The following is a 25,691-nucleotide window of genomic DNA, read 5'->3' as shown; positions in this document are numbered from 1 at the left end:
AAAGGGGGCATTCTTAATTTCAATGTGTCCTTTCTCCGGCTGTGAGTGCTTTTGTGGGAGAGTCCGAAGTGAGGAGAAAGTCGTCATAATCCTGGCAGTATTCCAGTTGGAGAATTATAATATTTTTCTGGCATTTTAAATTGCCAGTTCTTTTTCTCCCAGAGATCTCGTTTGGATTTACATATAATAGCACCAGCTTAGCAAGGATCATTGTGTGCAGAAACATATGCAGCTTCTCTGTCTACACCCACATATGATTAAGTTATGGAAGTTATGATGCAATGATATATACCATCGCACCACATGAATCCATTCACCTTCTCTCTCCTTCAACAGGATGTTAGAATGGCAGGCAATGGGAAAGACCTTTTGACATACAAGTATATGTGTCATTCATTACTGTGCACAAAGTCCACTGCCTTTGGTTAGGCTCTGGATTAAAATAACACTTCATCAGTAAGTGATGATGCACATTCACTTGCATCTGCTTGTTGGATGTGCAGGGAGCATGAAATGTCAGAGGTCATCAACACTTACTCTAAAACAATTAAACAATGGGTTCAACTACATGGTTTTTAAGATCCCCTCCAACATTCTGTGAATCTCTGCTATTCTCTTGCTTTTTAGAGCTAATATACAGTTACTGAAATGAGAAGTAGGGACTGCTGAAAAGGAAAGCAGAGAGATGGCCCCTTTTTCAGTTTTAACACTTTGTGACATTGTAGTTACTAGATTGTGGGTTAAGGTAAATTGTAAAGTTACAAGGCATATTTACGTTCTGAGAACATAAACAGACAATAAAGGAAAACAGGACTGTTGCCAAAGGGGAACATTTCCTCTGTGGCAGAAGGTGAGAATGGTGAGGATCACACAGTTAGATAATAGAATCTTGAAGGAACTCTGGCAGGAAGCCACAATGTCTCTGAAATCTTAAGGGGAGAAGATGAAATGCTTGGTCTTTGTTGGCTTCATCCTGGTAGAACTTGTCACATTTGATTTCAAAAGAGGAATCTTCCCCAAAAGAAGAAGACTAGTAAAAGGGAAGTTGAAAGGCAAAGCCAAGAGGGCCAAATATCTCCAAATTGGTTGGGAGGTGTTAAAAAACTTGAGTGTATACCGCAGATTAGAAAAGATGCCAGAAAGGCCCAGAGGACACCAGTGTGATTAATGATCAGAGTCAAAGAAGATTCCTTCACAGAACTGATGTCAGTAGGCAGGAAGTTCCAAAGTATGGATGTTACCTCACTGGAAGAATGATTTCTTAAAAATGGGGAACAAGTATTATGTGGCACCTGTAACTGCCTGATCCACATATCAAAGCACTAGAGTGAACTTACATGGGGGAAGGTGATCTTGCAAGTAAACTGGTCCCAAGCTGTTAAGGGTTTTATATGCTAATAGTAACACCTTGAACTTGGCCTGGTAGCAGCTCTGCAACCAGTGCATGTCTCTAAGCAGAGGTGTTGCTGACGGTCTCGCTCCTACTGTCAGTCTTGCTGCAGCATTCTGCGCTAACTGCAGCTTCTGGATGAAGTTCTGGATAGAGCAAATTGTGCTAATCCAATCCTGAAGTAGCCAGTGCATGAACTGCTATGGCCAAGCTCTCCTGATCTAGAAATAGTTATTGTTCCAAGATGGTCACAGATGCTCAAACAAATGACCCAACCACATAACTGCTATAGTCTAAAAGAACACATCACAACAATTCATACCATTTAGCCAGCCTCCCTTTGTATGAATTCCACCCCATCTTTCACCTGTGTTTCTGCAAACCTGCATCATTCCCAGTCTTACACACATGACATTTTTCCTGTACAAGGATTATTTATATGTAGGAAACATTGGTTTCTCAATCTGTATAGATGTGACATAATTCTCACCTGCTCTATTAATGTGGAGATAATCTTCATGTAGGAAATTGTCATGTGTGAAGGGGCCATTTGACAGATTTTCTGAACATTGAAACAAACGTGATCCTGCTCACACTATTCACAAGGGAGGAAACCCTGGCTCCTAAATGTAAGGAGTTCTAAGGAAATGGGTTATTGCATGTGGAAGGATTTCCCACAATATAGTTCTTGAGATCTGCATAATGACATAATATGAACAATAGAGGTTTGTATATTGATGTTGTTTCCAGCTGTTACACTACTTACCCCCTGAATTTTTTCTTCTTCTCAGGAGTTGTAGGAAGGAAGCAGAGGTGTGACAGTTATGCACTAAATATATCAAGTGCAGTGTAGCCAACATTCTCTGGAATTTACCTACATTTTTGTCGCAAGAGAAAAATAGTTGTGCTTCTCAAAAAAAAAACTTATTTCCAACAGTTTATATCTCTTTTTGCCTTATGTGTAGGACCTGCCAGGAACTGCTCTACAAATAGATACTGAAAACACCAAAGTCCTCACTTTTATAACGTACATTGGTTGTGGAATTTCTGCCATATTTTCAGCTGCAACTCTTCTGACGTACATTGCTTTTGAGTAAGTATTTTGTCATAACAGGTCAAATAATTGTTTTTAATTCAATTGGTAGTCTCAGTGTCAGGAGCAGTTTTAAAATTCAGATTGTGATCAGCGAACATGATAAATTGGAGCCGCTTTATGCACCATAAATTTAAAAGGTGTCTAACCTTATCTTAAAATCTGCTGTGCTAGCAATTAGAAGTTACGACAGGACACAGACATATATGTGGCATTATGCCAGTGTAGGGAAACAAAGCAGAATAAATGCCTAGAAGCAGGATGGTGAAAAGACTTTAAATCAGTTAGGAATTTAAGAACACTTAAATGTATGTATACACCATATGAAAACACAGGTTTCTGTAACACAATAGGCACTTTTGGCACTCAGACATAAATCTTGTTTCCGCCCCCCCGCCCCCGGATAAATAAGATCCAAGTCAAACAACAAAAGAAAAAGCTAGCCGCTAAGAAACCAGCATGATTAATTACAAATAAATAATTAGAGATGTTGTTTTCATATGGCAGTTGCAGTTCACTAATAACTTTAAAACAGCAGAATAAATGGTAGATGTAATGAACAGCTTTAGCAGGGGTGGCCAGTCCACAGACCACATATGACCCTTAGAGATATTTTTTTTGTCCCAGCATTTGTCATTTAAATTTGTTTAATTCTGTTTTTGACTGGATGCTATGGGCTCCCTGCTGTGGTGTCATAAGGTTTTTTGCAGCTCCCCAAGGCCCAAATAAGTCAATATTAAATAAAAATAAAAGTATTTTTTATTACTGACCACTCTTGTGGGTGCCCTTCTGTGATTCTGTTATGCCAGAAGGTTTTTTGGTTCCTCAAACACAAACCCCATGATACAATGCCACACCCAGTCCAACATTGACTTAAGCCTATTCAATGAGCAGGTGAGCACCTACCTGTGTGTTCATTCATGGACTCAGCAGTTCAGAAGTCCAAAGAAGACCAAAAGTTAACCTTAATAAATTGGAACCTACACTTTGTTCTATTACTATTTGCTGTCTATTTACCACCAGAAAATTGCGAAGAGATTATCCCTCCAAAATCTTAATGAATTTAAGCACAGCCTTGCTTTGTCTCAACCTGGTCTTCCTCCTCGATGGCTGGATTGCATCATTTGATGTAGAAGCCCTTTGCATCGCTATTGCTGCCCTGTTGCATTATTTCCTTCTGGCGACCTTTACGTGGATGGGCTTGGAAGCTGTTCATATGTATATAGCTCTAGTAAAAGTATTCAATACCTACATTCGCCGATACATACTCAAATTTTGCATCATTGGGTGGGGTAAGTAATACTTTTACATCCTTTTTTAAAAGTAATCTGGTTTGATTACATTTCTCTATTGCCTACAGCTCCTATTCAAGTCAAGACTGGAACTACTAGGAGTCTACAGAAAAACTAATCTTATGTTTTTTCTTTCCTTTTCTTTCCACCCTTCCCCTCTCACACACACATGCACACTTTTCTTTTTCTTTCCTTTCTTTTTGCTGCAACATGCAGCTTACAATGTTATGGCATTTAAAAGATTCTTAATTCCCCTCTCTCTCCTTTTGTGTAACTGTCACTCTGTACATTATTCCCTCAATCCCCAAATCCCAAGCAGAAGTTTTTCTCGTGAAAGGATGGCATATCCATTGCTTCTAGGTGTCCTCTGAATCTGCTTCCATTTACCCACTATTGGTAAAAAGGTGAAGGGACGCCTGACCATTAGGTCCAGTCGTGGCCGACTCTGGGGTTGCGGTGCTCATCTTGCTTTATTGGCCGAGGGAGCCAGCGTACAGCTTCCGGGTCATGGTGGCCAGCATGACTAAGACGCTTCTGGCGAACCAGAGCAGCGCACGGAAACACCGTTTACCTTCCCGCTGGAGCGGTACCTATTTCGAACTGCTAGGTTGGCAGGAGCAGGGACCGAGCAATGGGAGCTCACCCCATCACAGGGATTCAAACTGCCGACCTTCTGATCGGCAAGTCCTAGGCTCTGTGGTTTAACCCACAGCGCCATCCGTGTCCCATGTAGTGGCAGCTCTTGTGGAAATATGGCTTGCTTATGCTGAGCAGTGACAGAAGCGATGGGGTAACCATTCCTTTGCTGGAGGTGTTGCTTGGTGGAAGAAGCAGTGAAAATGCAGCTGTTCAATACCATCAGTATCTAGTGTGGATACAAGCCACACTAGCAGCAGCAATGGTTAAGGCCTGGAAGGCGACCACGTTCCATCTTCCTCCCAGGCCTTTGATCAAGATTCCCTACAGCTGCCTGTGTGAGGTGATGCTGCATTCTTTAGGGGCTAGCATGTCTAAGGTCGGGGGGGGGGGACGGAACATTTCCCTTCATTTCCCCTTCAGATCTTTAAGTCACCATACCTCCTTTTTAAAAGAGTATTTTTATTATTATTACACATTCACTTTTCATTTATTGTCAGATGCCTTGGAGTCCTGTAGTCACATAGAAAGATAAGTTATAAATGAATGAATGAACTCCTCTACAATAGTGCAGGCAACTCCTGCACAGTACTGCTCCATTCAACCATCGTCTCCACTGCCACCAAGTGACACCTTTGCGTAAAAGTAAAAGCATGAGGCCTCTCCCTTCTTATCTTCATTTAGCAGGAGCAACCATATATTTCATTCATGCCACATAGTGACTGATGGCAGATTCACACAAGTTCTTGTGTTTTGCGGTGAAACTGCTTGTTTTCAGTCCAGGCTTAAAAGCTGGTGAATTAATCATGTGCAGTTTGTCACCCATTACCATTTTAATTTGCACAATGTCAAGAATCTACCTAAATTGTATGAATGGTGATGTGTCAAATCATAGGGGGATACACATCAAAACTGACTAGTTCACCTGACTCATTTTGAGCCTAGAGTGAAAATTAGTAGGATTTCTAGGATTTCAATAAGCATAAGAGCTTTATGAATTGTCGCTGTACTAGGAATTGTACATTTTGGCACATCAAGATTGTATATAACTATTTGACACATCAAAAATGTATATAGTTCCTGATTTTTTCAATTTATTGGAATCCTATTCCAAGCTCCATAGATGAATTCTGTAGGACATTTTTACATTGATAAAAGTGGGAATCTCTATTCATCCTTTTCAAGGCAAGTTACATTTGATATACAGCTGAGATTAAACCAACAACAAAAAAATTAAAGATCATATTGGATTCTTGTTGGTTCAGCTAGAATAAATATGATTGCATAAAATACATATTGGTCCTGTCATTCTCCAGGGAATGCAATTATTCACAACTTTTGGGTTTGCTCCAATTCCTTTGGGCAGGACAGATAAACACAACAGTTTGACTTTAGATGACGTTTGTTCTTTTTACATTTATTCATGTAATTCCGATTTATTTTCCCAATACATGGAATTTGACTAAGGGCCAGCAGGGGTGGTTGCACAGAAGTTTTCTAATTTGCACAACATACAATTCTAAGGCATTGGAAGTTTCACTTAGTTCCGGATATTTAATGCTTGTTGGAATAGCTTGTTCTTTCAGGCTTAAAGAGAAAGTAATGTACTCACAAATAGATATAAGCAATTATTGGGGGAAAGCTTATAAGCCCAGATCCAAATATCCTGCTACATAGGTAGAAGCCACTTCCAGGCATGGAAAGGAGGTCACCGATTTCACACACATGCATTCATTCATACATACATAGACATCTGAAGTTCCCCACAAAGAGTCCACAGGTCTCAGAAGCCTGACATGGAAGGTTTGAAATGGAGGCTACCAAGCTCCCGCCCCCCGCAGCAGGATTTTTGGATTCACGCCATAGGCTTTTGTTTTAATATGTATTTAATGTTGTGTGTATGTGAACCACCATTTTCTTGTATTTAACAAATGAATTAAAACATAACACTTTAAAAGAAGGAATTATCTAAAGCTGATACGGTAACTCGGAGAAGGAGGTAGGCATTCTGAGCTGACTGTCGTCCCCAGAGAGCAAGGGCTATGCATGAACCAAGTGCAAAGCAGTAATTTTTGTATCCTGTAATTGACAACCTAGGGGCATAAGGAGCACAAAACCTAAGATCCATATATCTGTAACATGGTCAGTGCTAATTCTTTCATCATTGAAGATAAAGAAAAATTACCCATGCAGCCATAAAAATAAATTCTTTCAATATCATGAAGGAATAAACTACAAATATGACAACATTCTTTAGATCTGAAAAATATTAGCTATGCATGTTAAAAAACACCATATTATTTGAACTATTTTACATAGCTTTTGTATGCCTCTTCTTAAAAACTGTTCCTGAATTTCAAAAAGGTTTGTGAAAACACTGCAAGGGGGATACAATTTTCATTATTAAACCATCTGTTGTTGTTTAGTAGTCTTAGTCGTTTTCGACTCTCTGTGACCCCATGAACCAGAGCATGCCTTGGAAACTCACTTTCTTCTCAAAGCTTCTCCCTTTTTTATGTCCATGGAGTTTTCTTGGCAAAATACTGGAGTGGCTTGCCAGTTCCTTCTCCAGGTAGATCACATTTAGTCTAAACTCTCGGCTATGACCTGTCCGTCTTGGGTGGCCCTGCACGGCATAGCTCACAGCTTCTTGGAGTTATTCAAGCCCCTTTGCCACGACAAGGCAGTGATCCACGAAGGGGTATTAAACCATCTAGCAAAGGACAATTCTGATAACTTACTCTGGAGTTCATAACACAAGGTGCCTGTTCACTTTTTTCTGCATCTAGAACTTTTGGGTTCTGAAAAAAGTGGCAAAGGCCTGAATGCAACCATTGTGGGCAAAATAATGCAAAACAACACAAGGCCATAAAGCCAATGAGTACAGCAGTAATTTGAAAGCAAATTTCACATAATTGAAATTGGCCCCGTCATTTGTCCCCATTACTAAGATGCTTTCCAAAAAGATCCAGCTATCATCTGGAACATTTGCGATCAGTTCATTGACTCTGCATACTTGAGACTCAAGGTTCACTTGAATATAATTTTCTATAACATGTAGTGGTTAAACCAGCCCTGAGGTCTTATAATTCCTTCTAATATTGAACCTGGGTGGTCTGGTATCTGTCAGCGTACCATAGAAATGGGTCCAGGGCCACCCACAGACAAAGTAGTGAGTGATTTCTGCATATTCAGTATTCCTTTGATATTAATATCCTGAATATTTTACATACAGCTGACAACTTTCCCGACTTTACTACAGTTACCTTTTGGTTAACACTTGTCTTTCTTTGGTGATCGCTCGTAGCCGAATAAGATTGTCTTCCATAAACACGGACTTAATGGTGTGTCTGTAAGTGACTGTGGAGGCCAATTCTTGAGCCACACGTCCTTCCACAGTGGGGACATAGGTTTCCAGGTGGAAGTTGATCATGGTGAGGATTTGCCAAACGTGCTTTCCTCTTAGCTCGTTTCCTGAGTTCGTGCTTCTTCAAAGTCCATGACATCTTTGGGTAAAGGCTGTTTCCCAATGTACTACATTTTAAAGATTTGCCTAGGTAGGCACTTGTCTTTCTCTAGTGAATTGCATACAGTAGTCACCGTATCTCATGTAATTAGAGTAACACACTGAAGCTACCTATTGGACCTGCATGGCATAAAAATTAGGTCCTTAGTATTATTTCATTTAGCTCATTCTCTCATATTCAATTGTACTAAGTTGGACAGAAACAATTAACTAAGATTGATTTGTACTACACTACAATGATCGCTAAGTGATGCATTACCTTTTAGTAGACTTTTGCTTACCGCTAGTGAATTAGAGTTCATATTAAGCTGTTATAGTAAAACATTGCTGTTATGATAAATGTATGAAATTGGATGATTGCCTGAATTTTGAGATACGTCATTGAATGCTGACAGTGCTCTAAATGGGCATAAACAGAGATATAAAACATCATTACAAATATAATTTAATTGGTATTATGGCCTAGTATGGCAGTTCTTGTATTCTTTAAAGTTATACTGTTATGTTTCCTTTTGTTACAGGCTTACCTGCGGTGGTTATAATAATTGTTCTAGCAGTCACAAACACAAATGCAAATAGTATTTACAACAAAGATCTGTATGGCAAAAATAGTAAGGGGCAAGGTGGAGATGACTTGTAAGTATTTTGTATATGACTTGTAAGCATTTTACATAAAGTTGGTACAATGTAGGAATCCAATACATGCTTAGACCTCCATGTATGTACTACCCTGCTGTCTTCTAGGAGTATGAAAGAACAATGCAGCAGCAGCATTTAATTAGATTTCTTATCTGCCCTTTACCATGAGTCCCATGGTGCTTTACAGTTTAAAAATACAATATTCAAATCAGTTAAAACAAATAACAGTCAAGAGAGTAGTGTGGAACAATATATCTATATTTAGATATTCTATATAGCAGGTGATAAAGACCAGGGTAAAAGGTTATGTCTTCAGCAGAAAACGAAAATGAAGGTGCCAGACATACCTTTGTGGGGAGGGAACTCTGCAGCTTAGTGGCTACCACAAAGGTTTTCCTCTCTCAGGCCACCACTTGCCCCCAACCTGAATTCTGAGGACAGTGGAACTGCCAGTAGGGCTTCCTCTGCCAATTTTAACACCCAAGAGATGATGTTTGGGGCCTAAGTCATTTAGGGCTTTAGACACTAATATGACCACCTTGAATTTAGTGTGCGTGCACACACACACACACACAACTCCTATAGATCAACAGATGCTTAGAAGTTCCCTTCAGGCTTCTGTACTACTCTGGTGAATGTCAGAGGTGGAGGGGATGGGAATGTTGCGCACGCACACACACACACTCCCCCCAGCACCTTTTTGCTCTCATGTGCACAGACTGAACACATGAGAAGCACTTAACATTTCCCATGTATGTTGTAATGAAGCTGGAGGTGATTTTAGCTGTAATGCTGAATTTCACTGGGCTAATTTCAAGCCATCAGAAAATGTGTGATCCTTTATTTACAATTTGATTGACCATTCCAGTGTAACTGTCCAGAACAGGCTGTTTTTCATCTCATGTCCAATTCATGTTGCCACTGCAGTGTGCTCACTGCTTCTAGGTGGTTGGGTCTCATGCTGTAGCAGTCATATCTGCATACAGAAACCACTTTATTCTTTATACAGAATAAAGAGATTACTTCTGAAAGCTCCACCAACCTGAGGACCCAGCCATGAGGAAGCAGTGACCACACCACATGAGTAATGCATGGATCAGCCCATAGTGACAAAAGTAAAATAGACAACTGGTTTTGTAACAGCAGTATCGTAACAACAGTTTATTTCTTTACAGCTGCTGGATAAAGAACACTAGTGTGTTTTATGTGACCTGCGTTGGCTACTTTGGAATCATGTTTCTCATGAACATTGCCATGTTTGTTGTGGTGATGATGCAAATCTGCGGGAGAAATGGAAAGCGAAGCAATCGGACTATGCGGGAAGAGATTCTGAGGAACCTCCGTAGTGTGGTTAGCTTGACTTTCCTACTAGGCATGACCTGGGGCTTCGCTTTCTTTGCCTGGGGGCCATTATATCTGCCCTTCGTGTACCTCTTCTGTATTTTCAACTCCTTGCAAGGTAAGTGGAGCTCTATTTGGCAAAAACAAAATGAAATTAAGAGCAACCTAGAGATGGTAAATATAAAAAGCCCTCTCTGTTTGACTGCTTAGGTCACATACCACTGCTCCCCTGACCCTGTCCCCCACTGGCCTTGCTACATCCCCTTATTGAATGCCTTTGCCCAGTTGGAATGTGTATATATGATAATTCCTCTTGCTTGCCTAGATGGAGGGGAGAGATTGAGGGGGTACCACAATCTCTAGTCTACTCATGAAACCAATACTAAGCTTCCTGAGGAGGTTATTTATTCAAGCAAATAATTTTCAAAATCCCATATTTCAACTGTTTTCTCCTGTTCTCTCCCCATTGTATGAGCTCGCCTTTCTTGTGCTTGTTCCCTAACATGTGTAACCAAGAAACTGATTTCACTACGTCGTTTCTTTTCTTTTTATTCAGTTTTGAATATGTACCATATTTAGTATCAACGTTATTGTCACACAGAAACAATTCTGATATCTGAGACAAGAGTTTACATACATTATGCATCATTTTATTATGCATCAGGCAGTTTTTCCTCCTAAAAAGACTGATCTGCAAAACATATTGCATTCAAAGAAAGCCACAGGCCAAAAATTATTCATCAGAGCTACCCAGAGGCTTGACTTTAATGGAGGTGCTCATGGAGTGTTTATGGAGAAGGGTGACGGAATCTGGGTTCCAATCCAAAGCTCAACAGAATTATTAGAGGATGTACACTGGAAATCCAATGGTAGCTCCAAAACAAATTCAACATTTACAGCCTTCCCAAAGAATCCAATGCTCTTAGGGAGAAATATGTTTCCAGTTTAACAGATCATCCTAGCAGTGTGTAATAGTTAGTTATTCAGCTGGTTAGAATGACTTAAAGCAGGCATGCCCCAAGTCCGTTTCGGGGGCCTAATCCGGCCCACCGGTCAGTTTAATCCAGCCCCTGTAGCAGTTTATATCCTGGGGTAAAATCCTATAAAAAAAGCCTTCAACTTCAATCCTAAAAAAACCTCAACAACTTCAATCCTAAAAAAAAAAGTTTAACAACTTTGGGGTAAGGGTAAAATCATGAAAACAGCTCAACAACTTCAATCCTAAAAAATGTTAACAACTTTGGTCGGCCCTCACGTCCCTTCACTTCATCACACCTGGCCCTCTTTGAAAAAAGTTTGGACACCTCTGACTTAAAGTAAACAAGAACTGGAATTATTCATTCTTGATATTTTTTTAGTAGTGACATTTATACTGTGATATTGTTAAAAGATGCCACTATATCATAGGTATGCAACTCTTAAACAATTATGCTGCTACGCATATCTAATAGGCTAGCACACCACCGTATGTCTTTAACATTGTACTAATGTATTTGCTAGTATGTCCAAACCTAACTAGGTACTAGCTTAGAAGAGTTATCTTGGCTGTTTCTCTCATAAATGCACAGGTAAGATACCTGTTAGAAAACACTCATTAATATGCTTGCATAACAGTCTGAATACTGTACAAATCTTACTCTAGGGTTTTGTAAGGTTGGGGCATGGCATCCTCAAATTAAGTAAGCAATACGATCCTTTTTCATTTCCTATTTTTATTATGCAGTTTTTTCTTCCCATATTCTGTTTTCAGTGCTAGCATGCAAAGATAAATCAAATTATATTAATCTTCCCTTTATAAAACATATATTCTGATAATTTTACTTCCACTGCCCCGTAGAGAAATTAGGAGCCTTTTTGCCACTAAATTGCAGTTTTCCTTTTGACCAAAACAAAGCTGGTTAAGCCACGCCTGGTATTTGCCATGGCAGAAGAGACAGAAACAGGCTCCGCTGATAATTTACAGCCAAGCAGCTTCTACCTAATCTGCGAAGCTCAAGATACTGCTTCTTCCCAGCCAGAGGACTCAGCGGGATACAGCCTGGCAATTAATAAGGGTGAAGGGATTTCTTTACAAAATGTGTCTCTTGCAGAGGCTTTTCATAAGAGTATACAGATTATCTCTCCTCTGGTGGCATTTGTGAGCCAAGTGAGCATCCAGAGCTTTAAAAAGTCACTTCATGCAACAGGTTAAAAGCTGTAGTCCCTGTGAGAGCCACTGGATCCGTTGCTCTCAATTCAGATCTGTAGTGGCGTCAAAGATGTCTGCAACGTCTCCAAGTTCTGCTGCTTCTCCAAATGAGGACTTGTGTATGCAAACACCTTACATTTGGACCTTTGTTGTTGCCCACCTATGCCTTTGCAGCAGTACGTGGCAGATTTTTTAAAATCAATAATTTATTGAAATTTTCCACTATCTCGAGCAATAATATACAAATAACAGAAAGAATATGCAAGTGTTTAAAACTTGAAATTCAGATAAGAAAGGACATTATCTCTGTTGGTATCCTGAATAAAGTTATCCTGAACAAAATAAGATGCTAATTTTTTTAATTATGTGCTGTTGTGAAATGTACCCATCATTTGACCTAATTAGCCAATCTGCTCACTCTGAAACCCTAGCCCATGTGTTGGAGGAACCTAAAGGAAGCAAACATCTATATATAAGAACTAGAGCTTCATGCTGCCATATTTCTTAGAAATACAGTAAAGCATTGGGAAATTATTTGTAGTGTCCTGCAACAGCAAAAAAACAAAACAACAACAACAGAAAATCATTCTCTGTAAATTGCTTTCTCTATCTGACAATTGTTATGAGCATTAAATTATTTCATTCTTTTCACTCTGATTTCAGGGTTATTTATATTTATATTCCATTGTGCCATGAAAGAAAACGTCCAGAAACAGTGGAGACGGCATCTCTGTTGCGGTAGATTCAGGCTTGCAGACAACTCAGGTAAATAAGCTGCTTACAATGGTTTTTCATGAGGTCTCCCGTGCTGGCAATGACCAGACATAGAGATACTCAACTCTAGCAAGGCATTTGTGTTACCCTCACTCCATGAAGCATGAGTGGAGGCAATTGACTAATTACCCAGTATACAGTGGTACCTTGGGTTAAGAACTTAATTCGTTCTGGAGGTCCATTCTTAACCTGAAACTGTTCTTAACCTGAAGTACCACTTTAGTTAATGGGGCCTCCTGCTGCTGCCACCGCGCCATTTCTGTTCTCATCCTGAAGCAAAGTTCTTAACCCGAGGTACTATTTCTGGGTTAGCGGAGTCTGTAACGTGAAGCATTACATCTGTAACCCGAGGTACCACTGTATATGATGGGTTGTTTGTTTGTTTATTACCAGCCTTTCACCATAACATCCCAGGGCAGGTTACTACCATAAAACACAATGCTGAAAACAGCTTAAAACAACGTATAAGTCTGATTTTTTTTTTTTTATTGTAATCTTTCTGGGTATTGTTAGAGAGTGAAAGCTGAAAGGGTCAGACACTTTGCTGATGTTGTCTTCATTGTCACTGGGTTAAATCTGAGTCTATCTTTTAAGCCTGTAACAATATTCTCATTGGGTGATTGCATGGAAAATGCAGAAATTCCTCCTTTTGTCCAGTAGTCATCCTTTCACTGCTTGCGATTTAATTAAGCCCAGTTCTACTAGAACTACGTCGTAAATAATTCCTGGAATGGGTTATATTTTTTTAAAGAATAAGAAAAGTTAAAATGATCCACTGTAATAGTAGTACCAGGAGGCTCTGCATGAATCTGTGCCACTTCTTCTATATGGCCTGGACTTCCAAAAAACTGACCACATGGCTTAGAATATGCTGTTTGTGTCCTCATACAATTCAGGGAAGTCAGTGGCTATGTTCCCAAGACTGGAAATGTTTAAATACCCTGAGTCTGCCCACTGTGCCCAAAATGAGAAACATTCATGCTTTATATCCTGATTGAATCTTGGGACAGATGGAGATTTTTCTCGGACTTGCTTTTGTGTAGTTAAATAGCTTCTTTTGCATGTTTGAATGCTGGCAAAACAAAGAGTGTGGCTGATGAATCAGATACACATAAAGGATCTTGGAATAGTTCTTTGTTTTTTTACAAAAATCCCCCATATCCTTTAGTATGGCCTTGTGTAATAAGAGTTGAAAATGTAAATTGGCTACAAAGTGTCCTTATAAAGTGAATGCGCATATCTGGTTGAAGTCTACAAATATTCATCATAAACAGTAAAATACGCCCAACTATTAAGTTCACTATGAGACTTTGTGTTTGCCTTTGGCTTCTTTTTCATAAAAATAAGAATAGAAGAGGCAGAAAGATGTTGTACTGAGAACAACAGCCTTTTCCCATTTAAGGTTTTCCTATCAGCTAAAACTTGTTGGACATTTTTCTCCCATTAAGATTATTACTGTTCACCAAGATTTATCTTTCAGCACCTTTTTGAGGCTTTGCCACATTTATTTCTTTACTTGTTCACTTACTTAGCTGCCCAGTAACACACACTCACAAAAATTAAAAGAATAAAGTACTATATTAATAAAAGCAGCATTTAAATTGGTTTCTCTGGCAGGTATACAATAAACCATGAATCATAAGTTTGAGAGTCTCAGATTGAAGCACAATTTTTTTAAAGGTCTGGGTAAATAACAAGGCATTGACCTGATGCTGAAAAAGACCATAGTGATGGTGCCAGGGGAGATAGCCTGGACAGGTTGTTCCATAACTATTCTTTGCTTCCTTTGATCTTTTGGCATTGCTCCCTTTCCCTCCATTATTTTTCATAAAGCTCTGATTTTATTATCCTGCAGTAGAGTAAACTTTGCCAGTGTATTATATTAGTAATGTTATGAGTTTCTGGAAGTCAGGCATCCTAAATTTCTGGACACAGTTAGTGTTAGTTTCTTGGTGCCAGACCCATGTGTATAAAGCTGTGTGCTAGACACTTCTAGTCCCCTGGAATCAGTGAGTGTGAAAGCTAATTAAGCTAGGTCAAGATTCTGTGTTGAGATGATAGCGTGGTTGATGAGTCATTAAGAAAACAAAGGATCAAAAGGGGCTCGGTGTGAGACGGCAAATAGGTGAGGCCTTTCTCCCTCAACAGATAAAGCCAGAGTTTAGAGAGGTTAGAGGTAGGAGTAATGTGACCGGAGCAGTAAAACAGCAGGCAGGGCACAATGTTGGATGTCTGCTGAAATCCAAGGCTGCATCTATGGGAGAAGTAAAACCCTCTTGGGATGCTGTGAAGCCCTACATCATAGACTGAGGTTGTATATATGTTATTTACACATATATACACATAAACCAAATATCATAAAGACACCACAGTCTGTGCTGTGCTGAAGCACAAACCCTAGCAAGTGCTTGGAACCCCTTGAGTCTTGCACCACTCTGAGGTTGGGGTGATGTGCAACAGTATGTAAGTTTCGCAGGGTGTTGTATTATGGTATGTTGTATTAGTGGCATTATACAAGTGATGATAGGGTAAGTAGAGGCCACTCATGCGTCCAGTGTAATGTGCAAGGCTAGGTCTTGGGCATATCCCCACACAGGTGGAAGTTCTACATCTCATCCCATGGGAGATGCATGAGTTCCTACTTTGCATGCTAAAAATAAGCACACAAGGAAGAAGTGAAAGTGACTGGTGCTTTCTTTATCTATAGGGCCTGAATTATTTTAAGTTGAAATACTGTTACAGACAGCTTACATTTCCTCATTTCATTTCAGACTGGAGTAAAACAGCAACTAATATAATTAAGAAGAGCTCCGACAATCTGGGGAAGTCCTTATCTTCCAGTTCCATTGGTTCTAACTCAACTTACCTGACTTCTAAATCAAAATCTACATCCAATACGTACCTTCAAAGGAGCAGCCATTCTGGTGAGTCATGTAAAAAGAAATGTAAGTCTTTAAACTGCAGCAATTCATCCTGAGATCCTATGATCATTTGATTTAATTTGGCATGGAGCCTTAGATAAGATAGCCCTCTTGAACAATGTAGGATGTCGGCTGGGGCTGCAAAGGAAAGAAAAAATTGCCTCAGATTGGGACAGTTCCCACCCCAGTGGTAGCCTTTGCCAGCCCACATTGTTCATTTACTCACATGTGTCAGAAATTGCAGGCATCCACCTAAATCTTTCCGAGAACTATCTGTATAAGCAGTCCATGGACCATATCTTTCAAGAACTCTGGGGCCACAGATGCTGCACAGGCCTCTTTTTGCTGTACGGGCCTCTGCAAAGTCCTCTTTTTATCATTTTTTATTATTCTTTATTACATTTCTGTGTCTTCCTTCATCCAAGGATCGCAGGCCAGTTTACAACATAAAAAACACAACACGGTAACAGACAAAAGAAATTACCCCTCCTACAGTTTAATGGGCCATAGATTTTTGTAATTAGCCAAAAGGGGAATGTTTTTGTGCCTGCTGCCTAAAGATGTGTAACAAAGGCACCAGGTGAGCCTCCCTGGGAGCCACAAGCAGGGAGCCATTGCAGAAAAGTCCCTTTCTCCTGGAACAATTTGATTTCATGCTCCCTATACAAAAAGTTGGTTTAAAAAATCATAATGTGCCAGTATGTCAAGGCTTTCCACACAAAGGTCTTTCCACCTATTTTCACATCAGGGTAATGGCATAAAGGCAGTCTGGCATTTGTATATGCATCAGCTCTGACTCCCCGTAACAAGCACTTTCCTGGCAAGTTGAATAGCATGAATAGTAAGCCGCATAGAAGTAGAATGCTAGATAGTATTTACAGGGTACTTGGATACAAGTATGTTAAATATTCTAGGTATTATTTGTAAGATAGCATATTGCAATATAGTTTTTTTGCAGCTAAATTCTGCCTAAAGCAGAAAATTAAGTGCCAGGGCTGGGAGTGACACCCCGCTGAAGAGGAATTGATTTCTGAAAGTAATGTGGGAAACCTACGAGTATCCTCTTGCCTTCCATTAAATTTTAGCCGGTGTTCTTCACACTGCTGGTCTCTTCCTTTGTAACTAAAGTACCTCTGATGCAGTCTAGCTCAATTGAAGTGTGCAAAGATGAGACCACCCAGGCCTTTTTGGTACTAATTATGTTATTTACCTTTAAGGTTTCCAAGAACTGAGGCTTAACTAAAACAAAACAAGATGTGGTGTCAATGGTTTCTTCAGTGGAGCATTACTAATTGCTCCTTTTACTTTCTTGCTTATCACTTTGTGTTTAATATATGAGATGTTATTTTGTTACAGAGCTCATTAGAGCTTTCTCTGCCAGAGTGCAAAAGCCACAATCATTGACATATTACCACATAGTGGTGGTTTGTTTAAAACCATGTTTATCATTTAAGAATCACCATATCTGTCTTATCTATGGATTATCATGAATCTAAAGCTCCTAGGCACAATATACTAAATCATGTGTTGGATTTTTCTTTGACTAGGCAGTAGGCCAGAGTGTCTAACCTTTGGCCTTCCTGATGTTGCTGGACTCCCAACTCCCATCATTCCTGACCATTAACCATGTTGACTGTGACTGATGGGAGTTGGAGCTACACAAGTTAGTCACACTTTCTGTGGGCAACGCAGTGGCGCTGTGGTCTAAACCACAGAGCCTAGGGCTTGCCGATCAGAAGGTTGGTGGTTCAAATCCCCACGACGGGGTGAGCTCCAGTTGCTCGGTCCCTGCTCCTGCCAACCTAGCAGTTCGAAAGCATGTCAAAGTGCAAGTAGATAAATACCGTATTTTTCGCACGATTGGACGCACCGGACCATAGGACGCACCTAGTTTTTTTGGGGGGAAATAAAGGAAAAAAATTTCCCCTTTATTTCCCCCCCAAAAGCAGGTCAGGGAAACCGAACCAGGTCGAGGAACAGCGGGATAGTGGCGCTGCGCCTCCCTGCTGTCCCCCGAGCTTGTGGGGCTGGCTGATGTCTGCCTGGCGCGCGGGGCGCTCTGCTTCAGGGCGCCCCACCCGCCGGGCGGCAGGCTGCTATCCGCAGCGTGGGGAGCCCTGTGGGGAACTCCTGCAAGGCTCCCCACGCTGCGGATGTGTCCCCGAAGCGCCTGGAGCTCTGCTTTCAGGGCGCCCGGCGCTCCGGGAAGCAGGCTGCTATCCGCAGCCTAGACACGGCTAGCGGAGCGCTAATCCCGAAGCTTGGGGCGTGCGGAGCTCAGCGCGCCCCAAGCTTCTGGGCGCCGGCAAGGTCTCCGCTAGCCCTTGCTGGCGCCCAGAAGCTTGGGGCGCGCTGAGCTCCGCACGCCCCAAGCTTCGGGATTAGCACGGCGCTTCACTAGCCCTGGGAGAGCCCCGCGACGTCGCGGGGCTCTCCCAGGGCTAGCGAGACCTTGCCGGCACCCAGAAGCTTGGGGCGCGCTGAGCTCCGCACGCCCCAAGCTTCGGGATTAGCGCGGCGCTTCGCTAGCCCTGGGAGAGCCCCGCAACGTCGCGGGGCTCTCCCAGGGCTAGCGAGACCTTGCCGGCACCCAGAAGCTTGGGGCGCGCTGTGCTCCGCACGCCCCAAGCTTCGGGATTAATGCAGCGCTCCGCTAGCTGTGGGAGAGCTGGGTCTCCCACGGCTAGCGGATAGCTTCCTGAAGCCTGGAGAGCGAGAGGGGTCGGTGCGCACCGACCCCTCTCACTCTCCAGGCTTCAGCGAAAGCCTGCATTCACTCCATAGGACGCACACACATTTTCCCTTTCTTTTTAGGAGGGAAAAAGTGCGTCCTATGGTGCGAAAAATACGGTAGGTACCGCTCCGGCGGGAAGGTAAACGGCGTTTCCGTGCGCTGCTCTGGTTCGCCAGAAGCGGCTTAGTCATGCTGGCCACAGGACCCGGAAGCTGTACCCGGAAGCTCCCTCGGCCAGTAAAGCGAGATGAGCGCCGCAACCCCAGAGTCATCCGCGACTGGACTTAACAGTCAGGGGTCCCATTAACGCTTAATGTATTATGTTTCATTTTATGTGTTGCTTTTGTAATTTGCTGTTTGTTCTTATATTTATTCATCCCATCTGAACCTAGTTATTGCCTCTTTGTGCAGCAGTCCAGTTTAGCGCTTTAAGCTCATCTTTGATTTCTGATGAATGTTATAGTAGATGTATATTTCCACAGCAGTTATTTATATTGGTTATTGTTCCCTGGAATTGACTCCGAAACTCATATGTTTATGGTATAGATAATGTCTTCTAAGAACATTTCTCCATCAGAGGTGGAATATTCAAGGTACAGTGTGCATCACTTTGGCTGAATGCATGATTTTCAAAAGCTGGTGTGAGGACACTTGCATGAAGTTCCAACTCATGGCACAAAAGACTTGCTAATCATACATACTGCTTCATTTTAAATTATGCACCTTCTTCTGTCATTAATTCTGATTGCCAGTGATTCACAACACAAGAACTCTTCACATACTGGTTAGCTATCAAATGTAAATCTGCTTGTAAATGTAAATATACTTACCAGGTGGCTGAAATCAGGTGCAATACTGTTTTATATTCCATATGTTTTCTGTAAGAAACAACACAGCTGATGACTTTTATATTTGTGCCAAAATGGTACGTCACACTACACAGATTCTTTTCTCAGAAAGTTCTGCTACAGGTTTTTTAAAACTCAAAATACATATTTTAGTAGGTTATGGAAGCCAAGAGAAAAAGGTACTATTAAACACATACATGTAATTGAAAAAGAAATTACTCTATTGTATTATCTAGTACTGAGTTTTTTTCTATCCATTTTCAAGTTTTCAGTTAACTGAACCAATTTTTGTTTATAATTTACTTGGTTAAATTGTTGTGTTTTAGTAGGTTCAACAGGTATTGATTAGGATACATAATAATAAAATGATTTTAAAAGTTCCATATGGATCATGGTTCAGCAGTTAAATATTAAGAGATGCTCTAGGTACAAATAGAGTGTCTTTATGCTCACATAGTTAAATATGTTTGTTTATTAAACATACATGTGTGGTATATAACAAACACAAATAATGTGAAATGAAATGTCATCCTCAAGCCTTTTCAAAAGCAATAGAGAGAAACTCAGATCAAATCATAAGCTAGGAGACCTAGCACTATTTGAATGTTTGCAGAGGGGAAAGGTTTGTCTGCTATGCATCACTGAACATACTTGCCTGCTTTAAAAAAAAAATTCACTCTGATATGCTGTGGCATGCTTGTTCTTCTTTCTATGAGATTAAAAAAAAATCTTTGCAACCTATTTTTCTTCACTTCCAGATCAAAGTAATTCCTGTCTTAAACTCCCTTCATTATAATTCGGGATCATCATACATTCTTTTGAGAACTGCTTTTACCTTTCGTTTTATATCTAGTGACTGGTTTGCCTCATCTACAGTATTGCTTGTCATAGCAAGCATAACTGAAAGTGTTTTCTTGTCAATATACGGTCTGATAACATTTTTCATGAAGAAATTGTTTCAAGAGCTGTTAATAGTAAAAAAAAAAAAATAGCAACTGTTTCAAAAGCCTTATGCTAGGTCATATAAAGTAATTACAGTTTGGTCTTATTTGCTAATTGTTCATAAATATAATATGCTCCAAACTATGGAAATGATTGCTCATTGCTTGAGCTCCACCTAATGGTCAAATTCAGCCCAGCAAAGCTTTACCAGCATAATTTTTAGCCTGCTGTTAATGTCTGAATCATAAAAATATTGTTCTAGAGTATGTACAAGCTTAAGTGGTTGGAAGTGATTTATTCAGTACAAACTCAGGATGATACTGATTATGATGGAATAACAAGATTAACAACCATTTATTTATTTATTTAAAATGTTTATTTAGTTTATTTGCAGCATTTATATACTGCTTGGTTGTATTAAATCCTCAAAGCAGTTTGCCTGTTAAAGCCATAGAAAGGGAGACACTGTGCTTGCTGCCTAAAAATGGCATCCAATATTCTCCCTTCCTCTCAATAACACACAATATCATTTATCATGATTGTCACGACTTAGGGTGGATAAATCAGTCTGTTCCTGGTCTGAATCAGTTCTGCATCTTTTCACCCATAATTTTATTCTGTCGCTTTAATCTTCAATTTAAATGAAATAGATGTAAAAATGTGCATTTAAATTCCCTCAAACATGTTAAAAGCATTTTGATGCATTTTTTAATTGACGACTGTGTCAGAACATTCAGGAAGCACAGAGGCCAGTGGAAAACTAAGTTCTGATCCACTCTTTATTCTGGATGGTGCAGGATCAGTTTGATTCCTGTCAGAATCTGCAAGTACCTGTATCAAATTCCGTAAGAATCCCTAGTGATGATGTTATGACATAAGCACCTCTTTTTTAGATGTTGGTGTCTCTGAGTCATGATGTGTGCTTTTCACTGACACCTACTAATGCATAGATTACAATAACACACATAATCACAATGTAACAACACAAGATATACGATGCTGCAAATTGCAGCAGTGAACTTTCACACTGGGCTACAATTTTCAGTGGCAGATGCATCCTCACCTGTAAACCTGCAGGCAGTACATGTCCACAGAGCAGCTGAAGAGGCTGGAATTCATTTCAGTGGCGATGCGCAGTCTGCATTCACAAAGGAACAGAAAACAAGGATTATCCCTCCGTTCCAATTTAAATTATGTGGCATCACTGCATTAACAACGTAAGCCCCAGCTGGCTGGGATCACAATTCCAGGAGCAAGAAGAGGGGGGAATTGGGCTGAAGTAGAAGCTGAGAGGGTAGCTGTGTCCATGTGAGTCACTCCTGGCACTACCCAATCACTTCTGTAGTAAGCTACACTTGGAATTGCAATTGACTTGCCACACTCCCAGGAATGTTGCACTTCTTGTATGTGAACATCCTACTGTTCCGAACACACCAGTGCGCATGACATGGCTGCTGTAGGTGGAGAAACAGGAGGTGCAGATTACCTCAGATGCCATTTGAAGTTCAGTGCACATTCACTGCAGCCTTTGTAGTAGGTACCTTTTTAGCTCTTATTTTGCTTAATCTAGTTTTAAATTATTGCTAAAAAAAATTTCCTGGGTATAATTTTGAAAACATTACTTCAAGAGTGTTAAAATACTCAAAACAACAACAAAACCTTCCAGTCACCACCATGATTAGTATGCATGATAGTGTTATAGCAAACAGAGTGATAAAATGCCACACACTGCAAAGGTTATAGTAAATACGAGTTGAATTGTGAGAGGTTCATCTACAGTATCTGATACATCGCTGTGCATGTCAAAACCCTACACCGGAAAAAAGAGTAGCACCAAGTGCATCTGCTCCTATGGAGATGAAGCTACTTTGCAATTATTTTGAAAAATGTTGAGATTTTCTGAGGTCTGAGAAAAGACAAAAAATCGCAGGATGATAGTGACTGGATGGCTGCTTTGTGTAGATGCTCTGTAAAAAGTGAGTGATTGAAGCATGGTAATTCCACACTAAATGTCGAGTGTGGAAGCACCTAGAAGCAAATGCTAGTTAGCAGGTGTGAAAAAGAAGGAAAAGCGTATTGGTCCCTGAATCCTCCCCTTACCCTCATTTTTGTACCTTAAATGTTCACTGGAGGATATTTAGTGCAACACTCATATTAAAGCTGAGATCATGTATAAATCAGCACAGAAATAATAAAGAACTAGGTTCAACTGAAAATTCAAGCTAGTTTTCCAGCTGTGGAAAATGAACAACAGAAGTGAATTCATACTACAATATAAATTACACAAAGGCATATTATTCAGAACATTTCTTAGGAAATAAAAATATAGAAGTTAAATGTATCTATGACTGTTCATACTAAGGGATTGCCTGTGGGTGGATAACTATGCAGTTAGAAAATAACATTACTGACTAATGGATTCTCTTCCTTTTTGTTAGACAATGTTTTTCTTGACAAGCATTCGCCAAAATATGTCCAAGTGGACACAGAGCAGACATCAATCATCCCGGTTCATCAGGTTATTGACAAAGTGAAGGGATACTACAGTACTCACTCAGACAACTTCTACAAAAACATCATCATGTCAGACTCCTTGAGCCACAGCACAAAGTTCTGAATTTCTGGAACAACAAAATTCAACAAAAAGCATGAAGCTTAAGAATGAATAAGGACTTGATTACAGAACGAGGAAAAAATACCAAAGTCTTTAACCAGTTATTGTTTGTCTACCAACTTCAGCGGAAAAAACAGTTGTCCTCATTTAGGAAAGACATCATCTGAATAATATCTTCACTTACACAATAGTCACGCTGACACTTCTGCATCAGGACATTTGTCAAACTTCTGTCTTTCCCCAGTGGCGTATTAGTTATATGTTACTCCATCTGTATCTTTGCAAAAATTAAGACCACCCTAAAACCCCCAAATTCGTGACTTTTAAAATTTGCCTTTATTTAAACGGAATATAGATATATATTTTTAATTCCTTCTCGGGTGTTCAGTGCATCGTGTTCTAGAGATCTTTTCCCTACGAGAAAGCCTGTTATTGGTGAATTAATGAATGCTTGTGCCTAAAGGCACAAGGCCAAACTATTCAGATAAGATACCCTGAATCTTGCTTGCAAAGTCTGGGCCATATTTATAGCTTTGTGAATGGCAAAAGTGGGGAAGTGCTTCTTTGCCTTTAGAGGTGCTTAATGAAGAATTTTGCTAACTTGAAAGTTTGCATAGTCCTGGACCAAAAGGAATTTGGTCCAACAATAGATGACCTTTCCTAATCTATTATCAAATGAGAAGGTTTGCATACCATGCAGAACACTAAATGTAAATTTTTATTGTTACTACAGTGGATGAAAATGTAACATTTTCACATAGTTTGCCTTAATCTACGAGCTCCTTATATACATGAGAACTCCTGGTTGGAAAATGAATGGACACTTTCCCAAATGATTCCAACATTAAGAGAACCTCAGCGCTATCCCATGGCCTACTGAAGTAATAGAGCTGTAGAGATAGGGCAACTCTCTGTGCACAGCAGAGTATTGGAACATACAGTTGTTAATCTGTTCACATTTACACATTTTACTCATATTCACATGGAATGTAAAAGATGGATTGCACATGAGCATACTTTGTGTGCACTAAGGTGTATCAATCCACCAACACAGTTGAGGTGATCTCATTCATGTTTTTTATTTCATTATTTCCTTCCACCAAAGCACTCAAACCATCTTCCTGATCAACACTACCATTCACATTTTTACTTCCCCACGTTTTTATAAAGTGCTTTGAATTACAACTCATGGCTGTAACAATCATGCTTAGATCCACTGGAATCAGTATGCTTAATTCTTGGAAATTATCTAGTAATATTCACTGTAAATATATACATTACATTTATCATTTCGATAAAATTTGGGGTTAAAAAAAGGAACTAGCCAAATGCAACAAAAATTAGAGGGAAACCCCCCAAACCCCAATGTTATCACTGTTCAGCACCAGTACAGTTTGACTCACTTCAGGTAAGTTTGTATAGGATCGCAGTTCCTCCAAGTGGCCAATCATAGATTTCCCCTCATATTATATGCTGCTATTATTCCTAGGTATGGAGTACAACAGCAATTTGAGTGCTTACCCTTAATATCATTTCAAATATTGTATGGTTAATTACAACACTTTTCTACTGCATCACATATATTTAAGAATTAGAATTTTGTTACACGGAAGTCACTTGAATTGGAAACTGCTTAGGTCCTATTTAGAATTAAACAGCTAAGACAAGTGTTTCACCTCAAAATGTGAACGAAATAATTCCTGATGACAATAATCTAATAGTGTTGAATGGCTTCTCCATAGAGAAGAACAATTTGTATCTGAGCATTGGCCAAATTTGTATATGATTATCTCCCTTTCTTAATGGCTTCCAGAAAGTAGCTTTAGTGTGAGATTTCTTTTAGATAATTGTTTTTAAAGGGAAAAATAAGAGAATAGCAATGCTTGTGAATTAAAATTAATAAAATACCCTAGTTCAATAAGATGAAAAAGTAGAATTTTCCTGAGTCCTAGGTATTGTCTGACCAACAGATTAATGTATGGTTTGCCTATATTTTCACTAAATTAAGCATATCCTTTGCTTTTACTACCATGTAGTAATCTTAAACTGTCTTATTTCACTTATACATTTTCAAATACTGTTGTTTTTTTCCATTGTAAATCTTTGTTTATCTTGTTGACAAAGCACCACCTCTCTTGTATATAATTATTTATTTTTGAGGTTTTAAAATATGTCAGCATAGTGTTAGCTGCATACTGGCTTTGTCTGTGATTATATGCAACTGTTAAATGCATCTTTTCACAAGAGAGGGAGGAAAAAAATCATCTCAAATATGCATATATATGTATTATATTTTCTACATGAAAAGTATATTGTGTATGATATTGCTAGCAGTTTGAGGGAAGCAGTGGTGTAACTTCAAATACTAGTCATTAAGCACTAGTGAGGTGGATTTAAAGTCTGGCCAAAAGCAGAAATACTTTTTAAAGCATTCCATTTGTTAGTACTCCAAATAATTAAAAAATTTTTAAAGCTGTGAGTGGCTTTGTTTCTTTGCAACTGAGCAGAGAAATTGTTCCATAAAACTCTGGGGAATAACCTATTTTACCTATTAATCTTGAGTAATGGACGTTTATTTCTTTATTAGCATTCGTGTAACAGTGAGATGGAGAAAAGCACAATGCATAATGACATAAGATCTATGAAACAAGCATTTGTTTCTTTTTAAAAAAATCAGAGCTGGAAAATGTAATACTCTGAGCATGCACAGTTTCATTAGCATTTAGATTTGAAGATGGAACTACAGATTTTCC

General features: G+C 39.7%; 1 protein-coding gene across 3 annotated transcripts in view; it reads left to right on the top strand.

The window, feature by feature from the left end:
• ADGRG6 (adhesion G protein-coupled receptor G6) overlaps positions 1 to 25,414 on the top strand; it is a 101,384-nt gene extending 75,970 nt beyond the window's left edge. For 2 of the 3 annotated variants that reach the window (XM_028723567.2, XM_028723568.2), the window contains 7 exons: positions 2,356 to 2,483; positions 3,507 to 3,775; positions 8,459 to 8,573; positions 9,752 to 10,035; positions 12,769 to 12,870; positions 15,651 to 15,803; positions 22,763 to 25,414. In XM_028723567.2, coding sequence (XP_028579400.1) covers positions 2,356 to 2,483; positions 3,507 to 3,775; positions 8,459 to 8,573; positions 9,752 to 10,035; positions 12,769 to 12,870; positions 15,651 to 15,803; positions 22,763 to 22,941 — 1,230 coding nt within the window. In that variant the 3' untranslated portion in view covers positions 22,942 to 25,414. Of the gene's footprint in view, positions 1 to 2,355; positions 2,484 to 3,506; positions 3,776 to 8,458; positions 8,574 to 9,751; positions 10,036 to 12,768; positions 12,871 to 15,650; positions 15,804 to 19,080; positions 19,128 to 22,762 lie in introns of all 3 variants that reach the window. The other variant, XM_077925938.1, reaches the window with a different exon arrangement.
• Positions 25,415 to 25,691: the final 277 nt, after the last annotated feature.

Source organism: Podarcis muralis, chromosome 3 (assembly GCF_964188315.1).
Source record: "Podarcis muralis chromosome 3, rPodMur119.hap1.1, whole genome shotgun sequence".
Lineage (NCBI taxonomy): Eukaryota > Metazoa > Chordata > Lepidosauria > Squamata > Lacertidae > Podarcis > Podarcis muralis.
The sequence above is the reverse complement of the archived record's forward strand: the minus strand, read 5'-3'. Positions and strand labels throughout refer to the sequence as shown.